The sequence below is a fragment of the Strongylocentrotus purpuratus genome, unplaced genomic scaffold (genome assembly GCF_000002235.5).
Source record: "Strongylocentrotus purpuratus isolate Spur 01 unplaced genomic scaffold, Spur_5.0 spur5_contig_866, whole genome shotgun sequence".
Lineage (NCBI taxonomy): Eukaryota > Metazoa > Echinodermata > Echinoidea > Camarodonta > Strongylocentrotidae > Strongylocentrotus > Strongylocentrotus purpuratus.
This window is the reverse complement of record NW_022145575.1, coordinates 2793610-2817859: the sequence shown is the minus strand read 5'-3', so window position 1 is coordinate 2817859 and position 24250 is coordinate 2793610. Positions and strand designations below refer to the sequence as shown.

Genomic DNA, 24250 nt, shown 5'->3' with positions numbered 1-24250 from the left:
GTATAGTGCTTGTAACTTTACGAAGAATGGGCCAAATTTCTTATCATTTTGATGATTCCAGAACCTTGCAGATGCTAGATGCTAGATGATCAACCTTTTCTGATCGATTCCACAACGTTTCTTTCACAATGCAATCGCATGACCATAACTGGTCTTTACCTTTAAGTACAAGATCTTACATATTAACCTCATGCACTTATATCTACAGGGACCTGTTTAACAAAGCTTCTTTTCAATGACAAATGACAAATATTAGTGACAAATCAGCTGATAACCAGTCAGAAGCAAGGATTTAATAGCTTATAACAAATACTGTCATTTGTCACTGATGACAAGTTATGTGAAACGGGTCCCAGGATTCTCCTCCCTGGTTGACTTTGTATCGGAAATGGCATATTACTGTAGACAATTCAATATTTCAGTCTTTCTAAAACGATACGGAGTAGAATGCAATTAAAAATGTCTTTGCATGAGAAAATAATTACAGTGAACATATTCTTAAGATGCTACTGGGTAATAGACCAGTCTACTAGCATATTCAAATTTTATGCATACTTTTTCAAACAAAGGTTGTTCCTGACAGCCTCAAAGTTTGCCTGAGGCTTGCCCGACATAGCAACTTAAAATGAATGCAGACTGGATTCAAAGTATTGTAGTTCATTCATTAATAACAGGTTAATGGAATGATTTGTCACTAGGTCCCAAGGAAAGAAATATCAATAAATTTGAATATTTGCTTACAATATATTTCATCACCTGACAAAGTGTTGCAGTGGCGCATGAAACATCATGATTTTTTAGATCCCTTGTTGACCATACATTGCGAGACAAATGAATGTCACTAGCGATATTATTTTCGATAAATTTGAATATGTTAGTTAACAGGTTTAATGGACAAAATAAAAAGTAAGGTTGGATGGGGTGATCATCATTGATCTTTCTCTTGTTGACCTTCAAACTTTGGATACTTGGCAAGGACGTCAGACCACCTGATCTTGTCACTGGAGAGGTCTCGGATGATGTCAGCTACATCGGATACCTGTCAAAAGAAATAAATAGCAGGATTATATCATTTACTAAATGATTGTATAATTTATTAGCTTGTTTATTAACAGTTACTAGCTTCATCTAGCAATACTGGAAATTCTACCAAAAGAGAAAACTGTGATGCCTTGCGCAACTCCAGAACAGATGCCCTCTATTAAAGCTAATATACACATGTACTCCAATACTCTATTGTCACTCTACAGCCAGTGGGGGGGGGGGGGGGGGATGGGGGGGGGGGACACCTTTGTGACCAAAATCTTAAAACCACAATATGTGGCCTATTTTTAACAATACAAGAAAACGTATAGGCACCCCTCAATGAAAAAAATCTCATAACATTATTTATTCAATGTCAATTATCACCTAAAAAGTGATTATCTTTCTTCACAGAAAGATGTATGGGACTAAGCGATATCTATCCAGGCCGGATAGATATGATAATGTACCAAATATATCAATTAGTAGGCGATTTCCCAGCAAAATTTGTATCATCACGTATTAGTCAAAACATATTCTTTCACATGATTGGTAATAAGAGCTTCCAATTTTTTGATTCCGCCCCCCCCCCTTTAAAGTCTGTCTGCACTTGTTTGGCCAGGAGAAATTAGAGCTTCCTGGGTGGTCACCGACAGGTGGTTATCTCATCACATCAGCTCTCAATTTAATAACATAAGGAAAAGGGGATCATGGGAGACCAACAGGTACTGCTAAGGCTTTGTTTGCTATATAGAGGGCGCAAGTAGCTACAAATAGTGCAGACAGGCTTTAAATAAACGAACCTTCTACTACAATCATGGATATGAAAGGATAGAGTACATACCAGAGTCCTGACTTGCTCGAAGGTGTCCCTGTCTCTCAGGGTGACGGTGTGTGGTTCCTTCAGCGAATCAAAGTCCACCGTAATGCAGAACGGCACAGAGATCTCGTCTGTCCTGGCATAGCGACGACCTATCGACCCAGAGCTGCTGTCCACCTTGTGTGATATACTGGCATTGGAGAGCGCTTGGGCTGAGGATAATATCAAAGAGTATCAAAGATTATTATCTATATAAGGCTTCCAAGTGGTATCATAAATCAGTGTATTCAATATCTTTAGCGCAGTACCCAGATGACTGACCAATATTATTTTTGTATTTTTCAGTCATCTGGGAACTTCAACTATTGATATCGATATCATGGCGATATCACACGAAAACAAGGCAATATTTACTGAGATAAGTCAAATTTTGTTATTTCGCTAGTTAGACTAATATAGATAATAATATTGTGTGGCTTTGTTTTTGTGTGATACAAGAATATATTGCTCTCGCTATGACAATATTAGAATCCTCTTTGACTCGTCCAATATTGTCATAGCTCGAGCAATAAATTATTGTATCACACTCAAAGCCATCCAATATTATATAAATATTAAAGAGTAGAAAAGAGAGAGAGAGAGCAAATATTATCATGATGCTTTAGACATTGACCAAAACTTGGAACATTTGCTTTGGAATTAGTAACAATCTTTGGTAGCTCAATTATACTGTAAGCTAAACCAAAAATGGTGACACGAAAAACTTGGTCACATGTCAATGGCTAATTTGAGACGTACGATCAAAATAGTACACCTGTACATATAGGCAGGGGAAGGTAACGCCTCACATATTTGCAGAGCCTGAACAAAAGGGCAACCAAAAATGAAATCAGCAACATACCAGATTTTAAAGAAGAGTAGATGATAGACAGAAATGGAGGGCCATGACTGCCGATGTCTGTAACAGACATGGGGAATGTTTCACAAAGACTAAGATCAACTTTAAGTTAGACTTAACTATGGCAGGCCATTCATGCCACGTTTTACTCTCACCATTGACTGGCATTGGTTTATCAAGGGACTTACAAATCATGGTCAAAAATCTACAGAATTTACATTTTTTGATAGTTCATTATTGAAGGAAAAAATAATATCTAAAGATCATAATTGAGAGACCAATGGTGAGAGCAAGCAGTGACATCAAAGGCCTGTCATAGTTAAGTCCAAATTAAAGTCGATCTTAGTCTTTGTTAAAAGACTTACCTAGTGTTTTTACCAGAGGCTCAAAGTCTTTGTTGGAGCTGAGAGGCAGTACACAGCACTTGTATGGGGCGATGATTGGAGGCAGAGTGAAATACTGTCATGGCAGAAAAACAAACAAAAATAAATTGTATAAATCCTCTATTAAAGCCTGTCTGTACTAGTTTGGCCAGGGGATTAGACCTCCCTGAAGGGTCACAGACAGGTGGTTATCTCATCAAATCAGCCCTTGATTAACATTAAAAAAAGGGGATCATGGGGGACCAACAGGCACCATTAGGCATGCTATATAGAGGGCGCAAGTAGCTATACGAAGTGCAGTGGGGCTTCAAAAATGAAGTTATTGATTTCTGAACAAAGGAATACTGTTGTAAATCACATGCTCCTGCAACGGTCACTAATTTAAACCCCTGTAGTTAAGGTTGTAACTTCGACCGTGGACCCAACACTATAATGTGACTCTAACCCTAAATTTAAAACCAGTAGAGTCATAAAATTCAATACCAATAACGACTGTAATAATCATATAGCAAAGTTGCTCACAGCTTATCGAATGCAGTAGCATTTATCACTGAATTTGAACTGTTTAACCTTTTTAAATGACACACACATAATCTCCCTGTGCCCCATTGTATTTATTACTGGGTAGACATACATGTACCAAAGGCTTCAGAATTATTGAACAGTTTCCAGTGCAAGATACTTATTATTTTATACCTGTGCTAACACTGTTATCATGTTATCAATTTTGAAAAGCCATTGTGTTGCACAAATCCATCCGTCAATCAGTGGCTTTTCTTTTGTGCAACATTTCAGAAAGCGAAGAAAGCAACCTATGTGTTAAAGAGTGTTGTAGTGGGTCCTCATGGGGGATTCAACACCTGATTAACAGGTGTTTGTCAATCATCAGAATTAGCCTTTAGTTTTACGACCAACAGGCCTTATGTAATGCTCTGCATATTCCACCAATTGCCCCATGTGATAAGGTCATTATCTTACGTTTCCCTCACCCGAAGACTCCCAAAGAGAATAGGGGTAATTTTTGATGGGACCATGGGTTTGGTGTGTGTGAGACTTGTAAACCCATTAAGGGTACAGTCAAACCTGTTTTAACGACGACCTGTATAGAAAGACCACCTGTCTACACAGGCCACATTTTTTGTTTCCCTTGAAAATGGTTTCTCATTGAAACAAGTACTAAAGGAGCCCAAACATAAAGACCACCGGCCTATAAAGACCACTTTTCTTGCCTTCCTTCGGTGGTTTTTATAGACAGGTATCACTGTATTTCCACCAAGTGAATTATGACGCTCTGCACATGGAAACTGACTACCATCTCCCTTTACAGAGATATAAAAGCACGCCATGCTGGGGGGGGGGGGGGAGGGGTGTGTTTCACAAAGATCCTAAGTTGAACTTATCAAAGTTGGACTTAAAATTTATGGAAAGCCATTGGCATCTATGAAAATATTTTGTAAAAGTTATTTTAAAATGCATAGAATGTTGATTCAAATCATTCATATTTCTATTATCAAGGAGATTTCATGTTCTTGATATGGAATTTATAAAATGTCTAAAATACTTGAAATTTCGCTTTTGAATATATTTTATTTTAAATGGCTCTCCATAATTTTTAAGTCCAACCTAGAGTTAAGTCTGACTTCGGCCCCACCCTGGTCTATCTGAGTCTACTTACCGTTCTCTGTTCATCATTCTCTCTCACTTTGAAGTTGTGTTCAAGGATTGAGTACAGGATACGACCCACTCCGAAGGATGGTTCTATCACGCTGGGGGTGAACTCCTCCACTGTTGAAAAAGAACGGATCAATCAGCATTTATTTCATAATCAAAATAGACAGAATGGTAAATATAGATCTGATTTATTCAGAGATACATGTATATCAATATAAAGCATACAACGCCCAGGACAATTGATTTGCCAAATGCAAATGCAAATGAAATCGATACTAAAAATGAATATGAAGTCATAAAGAGTATCATAACTAGCCTATTTCTGGGTGGATTTTGACAAAAAATATATCATTGGGATCGGAGAAACAAAACATTCAGTATTACAGCTATGATAAATAGTTTAACGAGACATGTATGAGATAATATTAATTAAATGAAATTAAATTGAATATAAGTGTTGTTTTTTATCATATGAGAATGATGTGGTAAGTAACATTCATCGATATCATAAAACTCAAGAACAAGTACACTGTACTACGGATCTAAAACTGCACTGTAAAGAAGGCAGCAACCTCTAGCTCTTTTAAATTCTCTTTTTTTCATGATTACAACTGTCTATTCATATGGCATCATCTCCCAAAATAAGACTTTCAAATGGATAAAGATTGAAATCAACAAAATTAAAGAACTTATTTCATATCAAGGTGGGCAAGGTAGTGAGCTCACAATGCTTTAAAAAAAGCTGAATTTCTCCCCCTCATTTACACATCTTCACAACTTTTAGGAAAATATTTCAACACCAGTCATCCACTGGACAAGGCATTCACAAGTTTCAAACATCGCCTCACAGCACCTCACCATATTATTTAGTTTCTTACCATGAACAGTCTTCTGATATCTATTGATCTTCAGCATGTCTGGAGTCAATTTAAAGCTCTTTCCATTCACCTCCACGGTAGCTTCACTGAAACAAAAACATGGGCAACATAATATAAAGGCACCTCGCGTTTCATTCCCCACTCAATAAGACTACAAAATATTAAAATTATCACTAGCAATAAATTGACTTACAGTGTTTTGCCAACTAACCCATTGACTACAACAGGGTGGCTCGTGTATTAACCCTTTCATCTCTTGAAAATTTTGAATGAAATCCTACTAAAACAGAAGGGGTGCTATGGCTCAGTGGTAGAGCAGTGTTCTCATAATCGGAAGGGACAGGGTTTAAAACCAAGACAATGCCCTCATGCCCTTTGGTAAGGCTTTAATCCTGATTACCAAGTCCCTTAGAAGGGACTTGAAGCTGTTGGTCCCCTGGTCCCTTACTTACAAACATACACATGCTTTCTTTAATAGTAATCAGGTAAAGCAATCCTCTAACATCCTAACAAAATTTAAAAACCCAATGGTTCTTGGGAGTTGTGCTCTGTACCTGTTGTCAGTCAGTGCCTTCTCTAAGTCTGCAAGTCGGTCAGCTTCCAAGCTAGTCAGATGCTCCACCACAATCTTGGCATCTTTCTTGAATGCTTTCCCCATCACACTCTTCACGGGAGCAGCCTCTGTAATATCAATGGTCTTGTGGATATCTTCAGTCAAGGATTCTATTCTTTCTCTCTTTCCAGTCATGGGATAATTATCATCCTCATGTAAACGGCATCACCTGAAAGGGTTCCAACACCACCCGCCCCCCTCTAAAATATCTAGTGTGCAAATTTAAATATTCATAAGCCCACTTTCACTACTTGCAAAAATATCAGTTAATATGTGTGTGCTTAATGGAAAAAGAATTGTAACCTCAAAAATTCTGATGACCTGTTTTTTTTACTTGTATACAAATGGGTTCGAACCCCGGCCACGTCATACCAAAAGACGTTAGAAGACGGGAGTTGCTGTTATCTTGTTTGGCGTTCAACAATAAAGGGATAGAGCAACGTCGATCTGGCGCTGCTCAGTGGCTGCCAGGCTCACGATCAATTGGGAAAAAAGAATTTCCATTTTCGGTTTAACTTAATAAAATTTGGAGTGGACTTTAAAATATTATTATTATTATTATTATTATTATTATTATTATTATTATTATTATACAGTAGGCTTGCAGGTGCACCATGTGAGAGAGAGGGAGGATTGAGGAGTCCAGAAAAGGACTCTCGGTAATCTTTCTTGAGGGTTTGTAGTCCTGAAAAGGACTTGGTATAGTTGATATGGTTTGGTATAGTCTTGAAAAAGACTGTTGGTTATCTTTCTTAGCTTATAGTTCTAAGGAGAACTATAGCACATGGAGAGGATGAGTGGCGGGAGTGGCTCGACGTTACGAACAGGTTGACTATCCATCGTCAGGAGTGGAGAATAGCTGGCATGCGTGAGCTTAAGTCACCCGGGTGCGGACGTCGGGGACAAACTAAGTGTAATCTCTCCAATTTAAAATGGTCTAACAACACCCAAGCTCAAGTATGTTATACAAAGGCTGTTTTTTACATTTAGTTTAGAAGCTGAGTGGTTACTTTGCCTGCAACCATAATCATAAACTATATACGAAAGGCGTTCAAAAAGTTCATAGCCCATCTATGAAGGAGCAGGTTTAGGAAAGATGAAATATTCATTAAACATAATTACCAAATACCTACTCCCCTTATTGAACGCTCCTTGTAACTGATGTTTTTGGCCCCGAAATTTAAACTGTCTAAAACCAATGTGTAATTTTTAATTCATTGATGCTATTTGACAAGTATTCACAAATGTGCTTTTTTTTCTTCGTTGCCACAAAGGATATGGGTTCAGGCAGTTTCTTCTCAGCCACCATAGCCACCTTGCTGTGCTTTGCATGGCACGTGAGATCATAGCAGGATCTATCAGCATTACCAACACACTCCACCCAGCCCTGGATCAGTACAGAGGAAACACAAGAAGAACAGGGGTAGTAGAGTAAGGGGTGGAAGAGAGAAAAAGGAGGAGACAGAGACATACAGATAGACCGACAGAGGGAGAGACAGAGGTAGACAGTGACAGAGAGAGAGCGAGAGAGAGAGATACAGACAGAGACATACAGACAGACAGACAGAGACAGAGAGACAGAGAGAATAAAAAAGGATAGATACAATGGGGAAGAGGATGAGATAACCATTGAGTTACGAATTATTGACAGAATATGAAAGTGAGGAAATTTAAATGTTGTGTGTTATTAAATTAGTCTACAACAAAATTATAACATTCTATTTATACATTTTACAGCATTCTTTTTCAGTAATTCAAGACAACACCAACTCTATACGCTCTACTGTATAATAAATTATGTCGCATAGCAAAGCACATTCTGTCATTTGTAATTTGCTGAACATATTTGGGTAAAAAATGCCTTAGAATTCATACCTAAATACAACAAATTTGGGAGCTCACTTACATATGATGTCTTGGTCTCAGCATCCCAGCAATCGGTAGCATAATGGGCCATCTCGTTGAACATGTGCTGACGGAATCTCAGCTTCTTAGGATCGATCCCGACCTTGATCATGAAGAGGAAGGTTCGACCCATGAAGTAACCCAAGACTCGACTCTTGATCATGCCCTGTGATAAAGAGATTGTTGGAGGAGAAGGACATATTTAGAGGAAAGCAGAAGAAGAAAAAAGACTAATACTAATGATGATTGTAATAACAACAGCAGCAACAACCACAATCAACACACATTAAGAACACCAGCAAAAAAAAATAGATAATTTTCTTACCCACACACAAGGTAACCATCCAAGGGGAATGTTCATGGCAACTACTACATGTAAGTACATGTATCACCACTACCCTGGCTTAAGCCAAGCTGCCCTAAGGCACTGCAACCATTAAAGGGATCGTTTAACAATGTTAAATCTGAGATACACGGCCCTACGTGTTATCAGTGTCTGTGATATGGTGTAATATTGAAGCCCTAAAAAAATTGCGATTTAAAATGATCAAGAAGTGCCTCAAAAAAGTAAAAATCTTTGAGTGACCGGTTTTACCATACTCGTTTTCCCCAATAGACTGTAGTGTTATGAAAACCGTCAGGCGAACGGTTTTCAAAATTTGTAATTCCAATCATAAATATCTTGATAATCAGACAGGCGATCGGCTTGTAAAAGTCATGGGGTTCCTGACTGACCTAAAGGTTTATGATTATCATTGCATCATGAGCTAAATTCAGAATTTTGTTTCAGAATCTGAGACAAAGTTACCGGATCCCTTTAAGGGAATACATTCCTACCAGGTACTCACTAAAAGGGGTGTAGCATGAAGAGACAGGGCCAATCAGGTATAATACGACTACGGATGAAGCGACTGCAGTATTCACGTGCGTGCAACATACGCGAAACAAAAGCATGAGAACTTTGGTCTGTTTCGCGGACGCTAGCGCGCGCTGATCCTTAATCAAGTCCATTGTTTACGTGCAGTTGTCCAAAAAGTAATTGTATATGCCGTTAACCAGTATTCGCCATGCTACACACCCTTTAACTATTCCTGGGTCGAGTATGGACAAATCTACATAGCAAGTAGTCAAATCCTGTACCTTGTGATCCACTGGATTTTATGTCATTTAAAAGATTGTAAGGAAATGTGACACTCTGATAGTAATTGTCAAACCCTTGAAAACATGTCTTCATTTTAATCATTTGTGTAAATGGTCTACTTGAAAACATTGTCAAATATCTATTTTTTGGCATGAAATCACTCTAGAGCAGTTTGAGGTAAAGATGTCTGTTTCCTACCTTTTCAACTGCTTCCCCTATCGTCATGGTGATTGGAGAGAGCCCACCAACCTGCCGATCGACAGGGAACAGAGGGATGGCCAAGTTGGCAACGGTATCAAACTTAGGATGATCTTTGTTGGAAGGGTCGATGAAGTGCTCAATTTCACACATGGTAAACTCTCTGAAATGAAATGCATATGATATGATATGAGATTACAGGTATATTACCACACACAAGTGATATGGCAGTGTTTAATACAGCAAAACATATTTTGATTTTCCTGTGTGAATTTCTGGATTTTGCCAATTTGATACACATTGCAGAATAGCTGAAAATTAGGAAACAAATGTTGACATTTCATTGCACAAATATATACTAAATAAAAAAAAAATACTGGGTAATATTCAACAATGCTTTTTGGACACCTACAAAAAAAATGTACTTTGTATGAAACGTTTTAAAAAATTAAATAAAGGGTAGTCTACCAGCAAATTGGTTCAGGAATAAAGAAATGAAAGGATAACATAAACACTTAGTCAACCTACACGCAATTTGCTTTCACCAGCATTTCTAGAGCATTTTTTTCTATACAAAGGTACATGTAAAAGTCAAAGCTGATTTTTTTTCTTTTCTTTTTAAACGTTTCCAGCATGGAACCTATGAAATGGGTAATTGGTCACCTTCAACATAAAAAAACAACAACATTCTACATATTGATCATTATTTTCCTCTTCTTCCTCCTCCTCCTCCTCTTTTTTTTCTCCTTCTTTTTCTTCTTGTACTTATTATCATTTCTATCATCAGTTTAACGTTGTTATTATCATTATCATCATTATTATCTTTAATAAGTTTTTTTTCTTATCTGTCTGTAAATATTACTATTATAACTTATTAATTTTGTCGGGACCCCACTGGAAATAAGTTCTCAAGCTTTCGTGGGTTATCCTGTTAAAGCTGACTTAATTTTGATCTGTTATTCTTGTATATTGCATGTTGGAAGCTTGGTGAATAAAAATCAATCAATTAACCGATCAACTCACCTGACTCGGAGTAGGCCGGACCTTGGGGAGATCTCATTACGGAATGCAGTGCCGATCTGAGCAGCACCGAAGGGTAAACGACCTTGGTTGAACTCCAGAAGTCGCTTGAAGTTCACAAAGATACCTTGAGCAGTCTCCGGCCTTAGATATCTGCAATATTAAGCCAACAAACAATAAGACTGCAATAATAAATAGTATTCCAAAAAGGGAATAGAACGCATACATTTTTCAATTTCTTAGTGACTGATGATGGAATAGATTTGTTTCATACAGGAATTTGTACAAAAAAAAATATTTTAAATAATCGTATTTAGGATGAATGTATGATAGAAATTTTTCTTGAGGGTAAATATAAATTTTTGAAGTTATTTTTAGTACAGGGCAAATGGAGGGGGAGCTCGCAAGATATGTCAGAGTTGCCAATTTGTGTTTGATTGATCCCACCTTCAAAAATTAATAACTTTCTTATTTTCAATCGTTTTTGTTCAAACTTTCACTGACTTGTTTCTCCAGTCTCATGTTTCTGCTTCAATTAAAACCGACTTTATATGAGGTTGGACTTCCCTGTTAAGTGTATAGATCTTGTTTTTAACCTCTGAGGGTTTATGAATGTATTCCATTTCCATCTTGAGCTAGTAAGCAGAAAAAAATCATTTAGAAAATATATAAAACTGAAATTTGACTGCATTACAGATATACATTACAGTCTGAAACAAGGCTGAATTCTAAATGTAAATGTGAGAGATGTGAACTGGAGTAAATCTGGATTGCTTGTAAAATTTGGAAGTTTCTTCAACTAAAGAAGTTTGAGAGTAGTTGCCAATCATGCCGGTCACATCTCAGTTCAAGCCATTAACTACATGTATATCACCTTACCCTGGCATGTTTCCAGCAGGACCTATGGCAGTGGCAAACATGAGGTTGAACTCCATGGGATCCGAGAGATCGTTGTTTGTGGTCGGTGATTTCACCTGGTACTTCCTAAACAGCTCCGTTAACTCATCTTTACCGTAGGTCTCTAGATGAGAAATCACTGTCTGGTATTCCTTCTTCAGCTCCTCGGTCACCTTCTTGGCAGCACCTAACTTCTCTAGGTATGCTATCCAAAATGTAATAAATGAAAACAAGCCAATATCTTGTTTACTCAAAGAATGTATCTTTTCTATAAATTGTTGGTGGTTATTTCACCTGACTGCTAAGAAAGCATAAATGCTTGTAAGTAAGCAACCAGAAGACCGACGGCTTAAGGTCCTCTATGAAGGACCTGGTAATGAGGATTAATGCCTTACCAAAGGGCGCTAGTGCATCAACTTGGTTTAGAACCGGGTCGCAGAATTACGAGACCACTGAGCTATCGCGCCTCCTCCTTTATTAATTATTTTGATTCATAAAAATTGATTGATTGATGATAAACGAAATACCCCTAAATTCTAAATAGTAGTGATGCATACTTTTTTTGATGTAGAGAAAAGACACTTACAAAATAGTTTTTTTTTAATCTACAATAAAAAAAAGTATAATAATCCCTGTCAAATGTAAAAAAAAAAAGTAGAAACATAAATTCAAATATATGGTTTACAAACTATTCTTTGTGACTTCATAATTTACACTGAAATTTTGCTGGTAATTTAATAAATGTGAAACTGGTGCCTGGCCTCTGAAATTCCCCGCAGTAGAAGAGCAGCTCAGAGCATGGAACTTCAAAGCCAAGTGAAATGTTATGCATCACATTGTTACACTTTAGAACTGACGCATTTCGTTTGAATAAATTACAAGAGTTTCCACTCCTTCTCTATCACCTCCCTGTGTAAACTGCTAATAAACCGCCACTCACATTGAAGGAGGTGATCAGCTCGAAAGCATTCTCCAGTCTTGCCATCTTTAACCATGAAGTCTGCAAACCGTTCAACATGACCCGATGCTCTGAAATGATTGAAGAGAAATTGCCATCAGTTCCAATGTTTCTTTATTCAGTAAAATAAAACAATTCCCCTAGCTGATAAAAAACAGAATATGTAAGTATAATGTACATCTTGTACCATTAAAGTGATGGAGTGACAGGTTAATTCTTTGCAATATTCATCTTCACAGCCTTTTTTTTTAAACCAGAAAAGCATTCTTACGTGTTTAGTACCCGTATCAATTGATATTCCTGAAACATCCCCCTAATACTTAAGTATTGAAATAAACCTTAAGATGGTTAGAAAATGGAAGAAAACCTTGTGTGAGAAGCTTATTTGTATGATTAATGATTTCACATGAAATGCGATATCAAATAGATTCTAAAAGAGAATGCCATTGCAAAGAGGTAACAATACGTCGGTGGGGTAACAAAACCTTGTATCTCAAAAATCATGAATTTTCAGGAGAGCGAAAAAACCTTTCCTGTCTCAATAGATTTAGTGATGTGACACCGCCCTTTGTGTGGAATTTGTGAAAAAACTGAGACAGGAGGCGTTCTATGTATTTATCAGGTGGTGTCGTAGGCCATTAGGTACAAAATTATGCAAAAAAATCAAAATCTCAAAAATTTGAGATACGAGGTTTTGTTACCCCACCGACGAATACCCAGTGAATTATCAAAACTAAATAAAATTCTTAGTTGATAGCCATGGTGATTTGCTTTTTCCTACTCAACAGAAAAGGGTTTCCCTCCCCCATTTTGCTGGAGAGTGAAGAATATAAATGAATTTCATAACATACATATATCGACAAAATATTTAATTTGAACAGATATTCACTGGTTAGAAAGACTTACTTGAAGACATTCTCTGGAGCCAATATAGCACTGTCCACCTCTAACATGCCTTCCTCGATGATGAAGTGATTCCTCCATATGTTGATGAAGTTGGCTTTCATGGCACACCCTGTAGGCCCAAAGTCATACAGCCCACTCACACCTAGAAAGAGAGAGAGAGAGAGAGACATAACATATATGCAAAAGTCTTGAATTTTGATGTTGATTTTTTAAATGCAAGAACCAATATATGGCATAAAAAATATGCCCTTTACTATGATAAAATGTTTCCTCCAAATACTGATGAAGTTGACTTCCACGGCACACATTACAGGCCCAAAGTCATACAGCCCTCAAGTGTTTTTTTCTGCTCCTTGCATCGCCATAACGTATGATGACTCTCATTAATTTTATTAAAGAGATCCCTTGCAGAATGCACAGAAACAGCGAGAGGGAGAGAGGAGACAAGGGAGAGCATTGGTGTGTGAATCCATGACCCCTGACCCTAAGTGGCTAGGATGGGATACGAACAGAACAGGGCTCCTTAGAATAAAACTAGACGGTAAGTACTTTGATCATTTCAAACAAACTTACCTCCATATATGGCATAGGACTGGTCATAATAGAAGCGCCTTTTCAGAGTGTCTTCCATCTTGGCCCGATCAAACTTCTCACCTATCGACGTCAAAGCAAGCTCCTATTATGAAAGGGGAGAGTATCGATATCTCAACTTCGAGTATACTTTAGTAATGAACAACATAGCGAGGGCAAAAATATCTTATAGGTTGAGCAATCTTCATAATACTAATAGTAATCCGTTCTCGTATAGCGCACAATACATTATGATATAATGTCCCTACATGCTTCTAAAGAGCTTTGGAAATAGTTACCCTAGCTTTAGCTTTGGCAGCCGTTACCAGTGCACAGTGCATTTCAATGAATAATCCTACCAGGTACCCTTTTACCTCACCTGTGTGGAGTGTAGCAAATGTAGATTAACGTCTTTCCAAAGTGTTGTGGCAGGGATTCGAACCTCGTAACTTGTGATTCAGAGTCCGGAGACTTATCCACTTGACCACAACACCCCTGAATAAGGCAAATTTGTCATTTGCATTCATGACATCATTGTGGTAATAATATCTAGTTTTGTTCAAACAAAATTCAAAGAAAAAGGGATTGACCTCCTTGTTGTAATAATACAAGCATCACTTCTTCATTTCCTTCAACCTGGGGGTCTGTAAATGTTCATCCTACAAAAAAATAACAGATGTGTCAAAATCTCAATTCTTAAACATTAGGGATGATTGATGAATTCTGGAAGATCAAACTGAAATTGACTGAATTTCGTTTTCTTCTGAAGAATGTTCTTTACCTTTTCTTCTAAAGCCTTCTTCCTGGCCTTCAGTTCCACCACTGCTCTCTTGATGTCATGGGCTGGAGTCCCCCCTTCTTTCATCTGTCTCACAAGGTCACCCTGTAAACACATATGTAATATAATATATGATATACCTCTCCTCGGGTTCATAACAGGATGTAACGTCCCCTTGAGCCTATAGAAACAGCTATGCCTCTCATAGTAGTCAATATATCTATAATATTACATTAATAAAGAGCCTTTTCATTAGGTACAAAGAGCATAAACATGAAATACTTAAAAACAAGCAAAGAGAGAGAACATCATATGAACTTTTAAAGCTTACATTATTTTCAAACAGAGAGGAATATTACTTTACAACAAATTATAAAAGATGTGTTTCCAAACACCTCTTGAAAGCTGTGAGAGTTCCAGGTTTAGGGGGAGTAACAGAAAAAGCCCTGTACACCTCTCTGTTTACTGGTTTAAGGGACAAACAAACAATAAGATATAAACAAGATATAACCCTTTCAACTTCAGTCCCTCCCAACAAATATTGGTATTTGTTTAAAAATTTATTTTAATAATAATATTCCACTATTGTATAGCGCCTAATATATTGATACAACGATGTGTTGAAGCACTGTACAGATATATTATTACCCCTGTCATTGGATTCAGGCTTACTGGCACACAATGTATGCACATTCTCTACTCCCCTCAACCAACCACATTTATTTCCGCATCCTACTGGGTACCCATTTAACACCAGGGTGGAGAGTGGCAAATGCAGATCAACGTCTTGCAAAAGGACTTTAGTGTTGAGGCGGACTCGAACCCCGTACCTTGTGATCTGTAGTTGGGTGACTCATCCACTAGACCACAACAATGTAATTTGTTAATTTGGTTCAAAATTACTCAGAAAAATGCTATTTACCCATGAAGTGACAGCAAACTCGTTTTGTTCTGTTTTTGCTCTATTGTACTTTTTCTTTTCTCTCTCTCTCTCTCTCTCTCTCTCTTCTTTTTCTTCCCCATCACCATTTCTCCTGCATATACCGTAACTTTCTTCCTTCTCAACTTTTCTCTGTTGCTGCTTTGTTCTGGTTTGCACTTTCGCTCTCCATCCTTATATATATCTTCCCAATTTCTCCTTTTCATAATACATCAATCTATCTCTTTTGTAAATATTTCCCATGTGTACAGTAATTGGTTCTCGTCTTTTAAGGTAGTTTAGTTGTTAAGTATTTTTTTACTCAAAGAAATTAAATCATTCCGGTTTTATATTGTTTGGGGACCTTGCTCTAACAAGCCCAGCTTTTATAAGGTCTCCTCTTTCTTTCATGTACAGCACATGATCTTACATAAGTAACTTTTTTATAGATAATAGATAATAACAAGAGTTGTATGTTGAACGTTACTATTGCGCTTCCAATTATCTTTGTTATACTGATAATCTGCAGTTCCAGTTTCTTTATTTGAAATTCTATGTACAAATGTTAGTGAAAGAAGAAAAAAAAAAGACTATGAACTATGAACTACACAGGGGAGCATTCCATAAATATTGTCTTTTCATAAGTCAAACAAGACAGATGTTATACAAGTGAACACAAATCTATGTTTCAAATACTTCTTTGAGGAGATACATTGAAAAAGAATTTAAGAAACAATGAGGGCACTGCTGCATGCTGTCCACCATGAGTGACAAATAAACCATGCTTTAATTGCATGTTATCACAAGTAGATTATAGTAACAGAGCTACCAAATATCAGGCATTAGGCATGACATCACACATTTCGAGGGTCTGAAAATGCTCTTACGCACATCGCGCGTGCTAGATTTTGAAAAAACGCTATACCTTATACGTGTGTTATCCCTCGCACCGTGCTCACGCGCCGAATCATGAAAATGTCACGCATTGCTGATCTTTGAACTTGTCGTCTACATTCTTTCTTTTAAAATGTATCTCCTCAATTCAAAGAGTCAAAGAAGTATTCGAAACATGGACCTTCTAGATTTGTATTAGACCGAAAACTTCAGTCTCTCTAATCGTCGGTTGTTCCACCGAGACTACGTCTGGCTCCACTAGACCTCCGATTATAGAGACTGTACGGGACTGTACGGAACAAATGGTTCGGTTCGACCGGACCGCGATGAATGAGATATGCAACGAGATTTTCACTCTTTACATCCTCATAACTGCTGCAATTATAATGAAAATTAAAAATATATATATATAGCTTATTTGACTTACGATAGCTTGCTCATTTAGATCCTAAATTAATGATTAATCCAAGAAAGTCTCGTCGTCAACATTATCCGTCTTGGTTTTAGTTGATGAATATTCATTTTTTCTTTTTTAACGTCAAATAGCTACCTAGCTACGTACGAGTCAGCCCGGCTTGACCAACGAACTCCCACAAAACGAGTGCTCTGATTGGCCATTGGCTATGTTTTGGTAGGTTGACCTGGAAATATATCGGCCGCCGGGTCATATAGCTCTATGTTCCAGTGCATGAACGTAATGTTTCACAGTTCTGAGATACAAATTGGATAATTCATATAAGTTAGTCCGTAAATTATGCATTTAATATTAAGTTATCAAATTTCAATAACTGTAATTAGGACAAATGACATACCAACCTAATTTACATCTGATTTAGAAATCAGAAAATTAAATCTATTCTAAATAAAGAAAATCGGGGAGAAAATGTCGTGAACGAAAAGATGTTCATCGCTGGCTCTAGCTACCCACACGGTACGAGATCTCTGGGTTACCGTCTGTATTGGGGAATGTCAACAAATGTCAGTTTTATTAAAGAAATGACCCAAATCAGACGGTTATTTCTGTCTAGATTTGTATTTACTAGCTAAACTTGTAATTGTAATTTGTATAGCCATAGATAGGGCTACTAGATCTAGAATCTATAACATATGTCTCATTCAGAAAAGATAATAGATCTAGGGTCTAGATCTAGAATAGATTCTAGAATAGGTCCTAGACTCTAAATTACAGAAAAGTGTGTTTTCTGTTTTATTTATTGTTATTTGGATCTATTTGTTTTTCTAGACCTGGAGTAGACCGAAAGCTTCAGTCTCTCTAATCGTCGGTTGTTCCACTGAGACTACGTCTGGCTCCACTAGACCTCCGATTATAGAGACTGAAGTCTCACTAGACCTCCGATTATAGAGACTGAAGTCTGGGGACCTCTTTCTGTGAGGCACTGTACGGAACAAATGGTTCGGTTCGACCGGACCGCGATGAATGAGATATGCAACGAGATTTTCACTCTTACATCCTCATAACTGCTGCAATTATAACACAAATTAAAAATAACATATATATAGCTTATTTGACTTACGATAGCTTGCTCATTTAGATCCTAAATTAATGATTAATCCGAGAAAGTCTCGTCGTCAACATTATCCGTCTTGGTGTTAGTTGATGAATATTCATTTTTTCTTTTCGAACGTCCAATAGCTACCGTAGCTACGTACGAGTAAGCCCAGCTTGACCAACGAACTCCCACGAAACGAGTGCTCTGATTGGCCATTTGGCTATGTTTTGGTAGGTTGACCCGGAAATATTTTGGCCGCCGGGTCATATAGCCCTATGTTCCGAGTGCATGAACGTATCAGAGATACAAATTGGATAATTCATATAGAAGTAAGTCCATAAATTATCCATTTAATATTGAGTGATCAAATTTTGATAACTGTAATTAGGACAAATGACATACCGACCTAATTTACATCTGATTTAGAAATCAGGAAATTAGGTCTAGATCTAAATAGATCTAGATCTAGACTAGATCTAAAGAAAATCGGGGAGAAAATGTCGTGGACGAAAATATGTACATAGCCTGCCCCACGGTACGAGATCTCTGGGTTGCCATCTGTATTGGGGAATGACAACAAATGTCAGTTTTATTAAAGAAATGACCCAAATCAGATGGTTATTGCTGTCTAGACCTGGAGTTGCGGTGATTGCAAAAGATTGCATCATCGATCTCTATCAATAGTATCATTGGTTATGTACGCCTACGTATACGCCGGGCGAAGCAGTGCACTGCTCAGCGGATACGTACCTGCTCTTTCACCGAGGCTCGCAGGGGCGCGAGCACAGTTTCGATGTCTACCTCTCCATCTTGTTGACCGGCCATTGTAGATAATTTCTCGACGTCTTTTAAACGATTAACAAGAAACTCCACCTTCCCAACTGATTTTCTAGAACCCCAAGAGCTGGAGCAACTTGCAGCACCTAAATGAAAGTGCTTTGAGGTGATGCCTCGCGAGAAATTCGCCAAAAGAAACAAACGACGGAAGCCACAGCTCAGCATTACCGGTCTGCCACATGGACATCAATGGGAGATTTAAATTGACCTTTGACCGTGTGAATATGTAGGCTATATTTTGCAGGCACAAACCATTATCAATAGTGTCTTAAATAAGAGACCAGGGGGCCGTTTCTCGAAACCAACTCCATGACAGTCATATCTTTGTCGGCGACCTACGGAGATGTCATGAAGCGGATAAACCGTTTCACAAAGCCATGACAGACATGATATCGATATATCGCGATACTAGCAGCTCAAGAACATAGTCTTTGTCACGATCCCTTTGATTTATCAAGAATAACCCAAAACAAGTTTTGGGGCTAAAATTGTTCAAAAAGAAATATATACATATAAATTCTCCTAAAATAAATAATAAATAGTGTCATTATCATATTTACATCATCAAACGATTTGCATATTTCTGTAAAGATTCTTAAATTGAAGAAAAACCGGCGAGTGTTTTTTTTCGACAGGCGAATCAAAAGTTAGTTGAAGGATACCGTAATGTGATAGTTTATCAATACGTACTTTTTTGTTTATTATGCCGAGGAATTTTAGGCAAAATGTCTTTTCTCAGCCAGTTTTTATTCTAGAGTCTCATAAATACTCGTTATATAATTGATTTGATATTGAAAATATAATTTGAAAGAAGTAATTAGAGAGGGAATAATAATGCACATAGGCCCCAAAGGTACAATGGTATCCTCAGAAAGACTATGGATTGACTATGGACAACGGTGTTTAACATTCTTATCTCTTTTATTTATATGTTATAGTTTAATGATTTGTGATTTAATGTTTATATTCAGCTTTTTAAAATTTCTGTATAATTTGTATTATCACTTCTGTACATTTGCATATCGTATCCCAGAGAATTACGTACCGAACCCGTCTATATTTTTCTCAAAATGATAGTGAAACTAATCGTACATTTCGCGGCCCATCGAACAGCAACAAACTGACTTGTGATGGCGCTTTACAGCAATTAAAAAGATATGACAGGTTCGGAGCAGTGACAACTCGCTTGTCGCGGAAGTTGTCGCTCATCTTGGCAAAGACGGCTTTGTGAAACACTTAGCTGACAAGTTGCGTGACAGTGGCGAGATGTCGTTGATCTTGTAGTTATGACGGTTTCGAGAAACGGCCCCCATAACGACAGCACAGTCTAGTGCACACAGTGGCGGATCCAGGGGGGGGGGGGGGCCCGGGCCCCCCCCCTTGAGAAAAAAATCATGCAAAATCACGCGATTTTTACCTTTTTTGGGGGTTGGGCCCCCCCCCCCCCCTGGCGCTCAAGGGGGGGGGGGGGTGCAAATTTTAAAATTTTCGAGGACCAAAAAAAAAAATTGTGCTCACTACCCCCCCCCCCCCCCCCCCCCCCCCCCCCCCCCCCCCCCCCACTGAGCGACTTTTCGGCTGGCTGAGTCGTTGCGATTTTTTTTGGGACTCCAAAAAAAAAAAAAAATGTCAGCTTACCCCCCCCCCCCCCCCCCCCTTGTCTTGCTTATTTGATAAAGTCAAATCGTGACTGAAAAAGCTAGTTTGTACGTGCAGACTAGTCCACCTCTTATGGCGAGTTGGCATACATGTACGATGGGGGGTTCCCCCACTGGCCACTGTAGAGGTCAGTGGGTTCCCCTTGTTGCTCTTGACCCCGCCCTTGACATTCTCAAAGAAATTATGTCATATTTTTTTCACTTTTTTGGTGAAAGAAGAGAAAAAGTGAGAGAGAGAGAGAGAGAGAGAGAGAGAGAGAGGGTGAGGAAGAGAAAAAAAGACGGTTACGACATACCTTAAGGGATGAATGTTTCATTCTGCTATCCCGAATCCCCCCCCCCCCTCCTCCTCTCTCTCTCTCTCTCACCTTTTTTGATCGAGTATCAGTTCACCATGCAAACTGACAGCTCCAGCATTTCACGATCGCAATTTTTGTTTGAATATCAACTCAAGGGCAACGTACATCCTATAGAAAGCAAGTTCGGATTATATCATTGAAATTGCTAATAGGCTCGATTTTTCGAACGTATTTGTGATTATGTTATTATCTCCTTTGTTTTGTTGGTTTTAGGGTTGTCTGTCTACTGGGTTAACCCCCATGCTAACTGTAGTGTGTATGGTAGGCCTAACTATGGTTCGTTGTTACCATAGTTCTCCGTTCCATATAATTCATTATAGGCTACCCATTAAACTTGTTAAAGGGAAATCCAACCTTAACAGACAACTATATATACTTAAACAGAAAGCAGAACAAAATCAGAGACTGGTGAAAGTTTGTGTATAATCTGACAGAAAAAAAGGAAGAAACTTATGGATTTTTGAAGTTCTCGTCACTATACGAATGGGCACATCGAATTGGCTGAATCGGTAACGTCACTGTGACGAAGTGCCGGACTACTTTCCCATTTATTTCAATACACATAACGATTAAACTGCCATTTTTTTCAAAATGTATGATTCTAGATGGTCTCTTTTTGTAAGACACTATGAATATGACGAACAAAGAAAGCGGAAAAATATACAGTTCCTCAGGTAGACAAAGGAACATCCCTTCACTGCTCTTATGTAAAAAGGTGAATATGCATGTGATACCTGTTCTACACAATTTTACATAATAGCAGTGAAGGGATGTTCCTTTGTCTACCTGAGGAACTGTATATTTTGTCCGCTTTCTTTGTCAGTCATGTTCATAGTGAGAGGATCTGTAAAAGTGTGCTAATTAAATTGCCAATTTCGAATTTGCTTGGATTTATTGATTTCATATTTTAAAACTTTTATAACTCCATTTTCATTGGCCTGATTTATTTCATCTTTCGCCTCTTTTTGGTCTCTATTTTTATACAATTCCTTTCAATTGCTTTGTGTCACGTCTGAATATTGTAAAATATCATGGAGTATGGAAACTGTAGCTCTTCAATTATTTGTCAATGCAATTAGCGCCAGCTTCGAACATCCATAGAAAAAGAATGCGAATATGTTCTCACAGAAGAATGGAGTGGTTGTGGTTCAATCGTATTGACATTTGAATTAACTATCAACTGTTCAAAGGACTTCTGCATTATTTGCCCTATTTATGTTAAGGATTTGAGTTAGTTTCGTGTTTGGCACAAGGTTGAAGTTCGCTTTAAGAACTTACTTCTACATTGTAGAATCCACTAAATAATTTTAGACCGCGGAGCAGTTGTTGCCTGAGCATGGGTCGTGAAACCTTAATTTTTCTTTCCATATTTTTCCATATTTAATTGATTTTCATTCGCAACAAATTAATAAACATTACATTCAAAGTAATTTACATTTAGAATATAAAAGAAATTGACTACTCAAGATACAAATATTTGTTGAACTGTTGAGTTAACAAACAAAAAACGTATTTTCAATAATGTATTTCTGATGTTCATGGAAAAAATGGAAAAATGATACAAAAGACACATATTATCGTCTCATTATTGGGCTATACAATTACATTGTGGTGACCACTGCTAATGATTTGAAAAATATATCTCAAATTTGCAACACCTTAAATATGTTGCACAATAATCCAATTCGGAGTTATAGTATGCGCATGACCAGATCGACTGTACCAAATTGTGAAGTCAACCGAGTTCTAAAACCTTGAAAGATATTATAATTCTTCTTTTGTAATTTTGGTAAATTTTATTTCTAGATAATGTGCTTACAAAGGGGAAACCAACCAGGGGTGTTTCATAAAGCTGTTCGTAAAGTTACGCATGACTTTACGAACGACTTGTATATGAAAAGCCAAATGGGATGCTCAACCATTAATAACTGCATCAACTAAAGTTGAACTATGCAGATGAAGATTAACATTCTTATTATAACAACAAAATTAATGCAAAGTATATTTTTTGCCATAATTTAATTGAGGTTATTGGAAATATAGTCACACTTTTGTTAAAACATCGGGAAAACATTTGGGCATCCTATCTGGCACTTCATATACAAGTCGTTCGTAAAGTCATGCATAACTTTACGAACAGCTTTATGAAACACCCCCTGTTGATACTCGGTTTCATCAACCTTGAAGGAAATACCAGTGTATAGAATTCTTTGCTGCCCGGTTAACCCATTTCTATTGTTCTCACTTTCTAGAGATAAGTGAGTAGCCTTCTAAAATTGTGTAACTCTCAAGACATTCTACCCTCTCTTGTTTTGTGATAAAGATGATATAATTCCTCTTTTGTAATTTCGGTAAGTTTTATTTCTAGATAATGTGCTAACAAAGGGAAAACCAACCTGTTGATACTCGGTTTCAGCTACCTTGAAGGAAATGCGGATATTTTCATAATTCTTAAAATGTGTAGATAGGATATATATATATATATATATGGATATATAAGAGAGAGAGAGAGAGAGAGAGAGAGAGGGGGGGGGGGGGCAATAACTCGCGGGTCATGCTGGAAGCTGATAGTAGGGACTTTTAGATTTGCACGTCGACATAGTGGACTGATACGTGTGACGCTGAAAGGACGTCATATTGCCTTTCAAAGCAATGTACTATGTCGTCGTGCAAATCTAAAAGTCCCTATTCAGTGCGTCCCAGAAAGAAAAAAAACCCCGAAAAGTAACAGATATTGTGAACAGACTATAATAATGAGCTGTATACAATATGATTCCTTGCTTTTCATAAAGTAGAAGTAATATGCTATCAAAATTTAACTATGAATTGATGGCATTAATCCATACACGCTTCACCTAGACCTAGCAACATTGTTTTGAGAATGGAAGTAAAAATCCATTTGTGCCCGATTTGAACAGCGAACATGGTTGAAAACATTAGATCACAATACATGCGCAGAAAACCCTATATACTTCCTTGGTGGTTACTGAATTAATTTGATGGACCGAATCTCAGTGAGAAGATTATCTAGATAATTCCTCAAGAAAAGGGGTACTTTTTCATAATCCTACTTTACGCGTTTAGGGGTATGTTTCTACATCCCGACTCCGAATTGAAAGCTGGTCGGAATGCGCAACAGTAATCTGTTTCCAGTCTATGATATATTGATCACAGAGCACTTAATTAATCATTGTCTTTTTGTGTGCATCTATATTCCACTAATTTACTCTCCGTCTTTCCTCTGCTACCTCTCCCTCTCCCCCCCCCTCTCTCTCTCTCTCTCTCTCTCTCTATCTCTCTCCTCTCTCTCTCTCTCTCCCTCTCTCCTTCTCTCTCTCTCTCTTCCTAAAATTCCTCCTCCTCTTCTCATTGTTCCCCCCCCCCTCCAAAAAAAAGGAGAAGAAAATAACATA

At 37.7% G+C, this 24250-nt stretch overlaps 1 protein-coding gene across 1 annotated transcript; it reads right to left on the bottom strand.

Moving 5' to 3' along the window:
- Positions 1–156: 156 nt before the first annotated feature.
- LOC105446994 (glycine--tRNA ligase-like) lies at positions 157–19052 on the bottom strand. Its single transcript, XM_030974574.1, has 16 exons — positions 18734–19052; positions 14663–14764; positions 13885–13987; positions 13312–13453; positions 12388–12476; positions 11430–11652; positions 10554–10703; positions 9531–9693; positions 8193–8357; positions 7566–7673; positions 6228–6373; positions 5674–5759; positions 4800–4909; positions 3107–3200; positions 1868–2055; positions 157–1039 (listed from the first exon to the last, which is right to left on the bottom strand). Exons 1-16 carry the CDS (start codon positions 18983–18985, stop codon positions 929–931), a joined length of 2232 nt encoding a protein of 743 aa, XP_030830434.1. The 5' UTR covers positions 18986–19052; the 3' UTR covers positions 157–928.
- Between the last annotated feature and the right edge of the window lie 5198 nt (positions 19053–24250).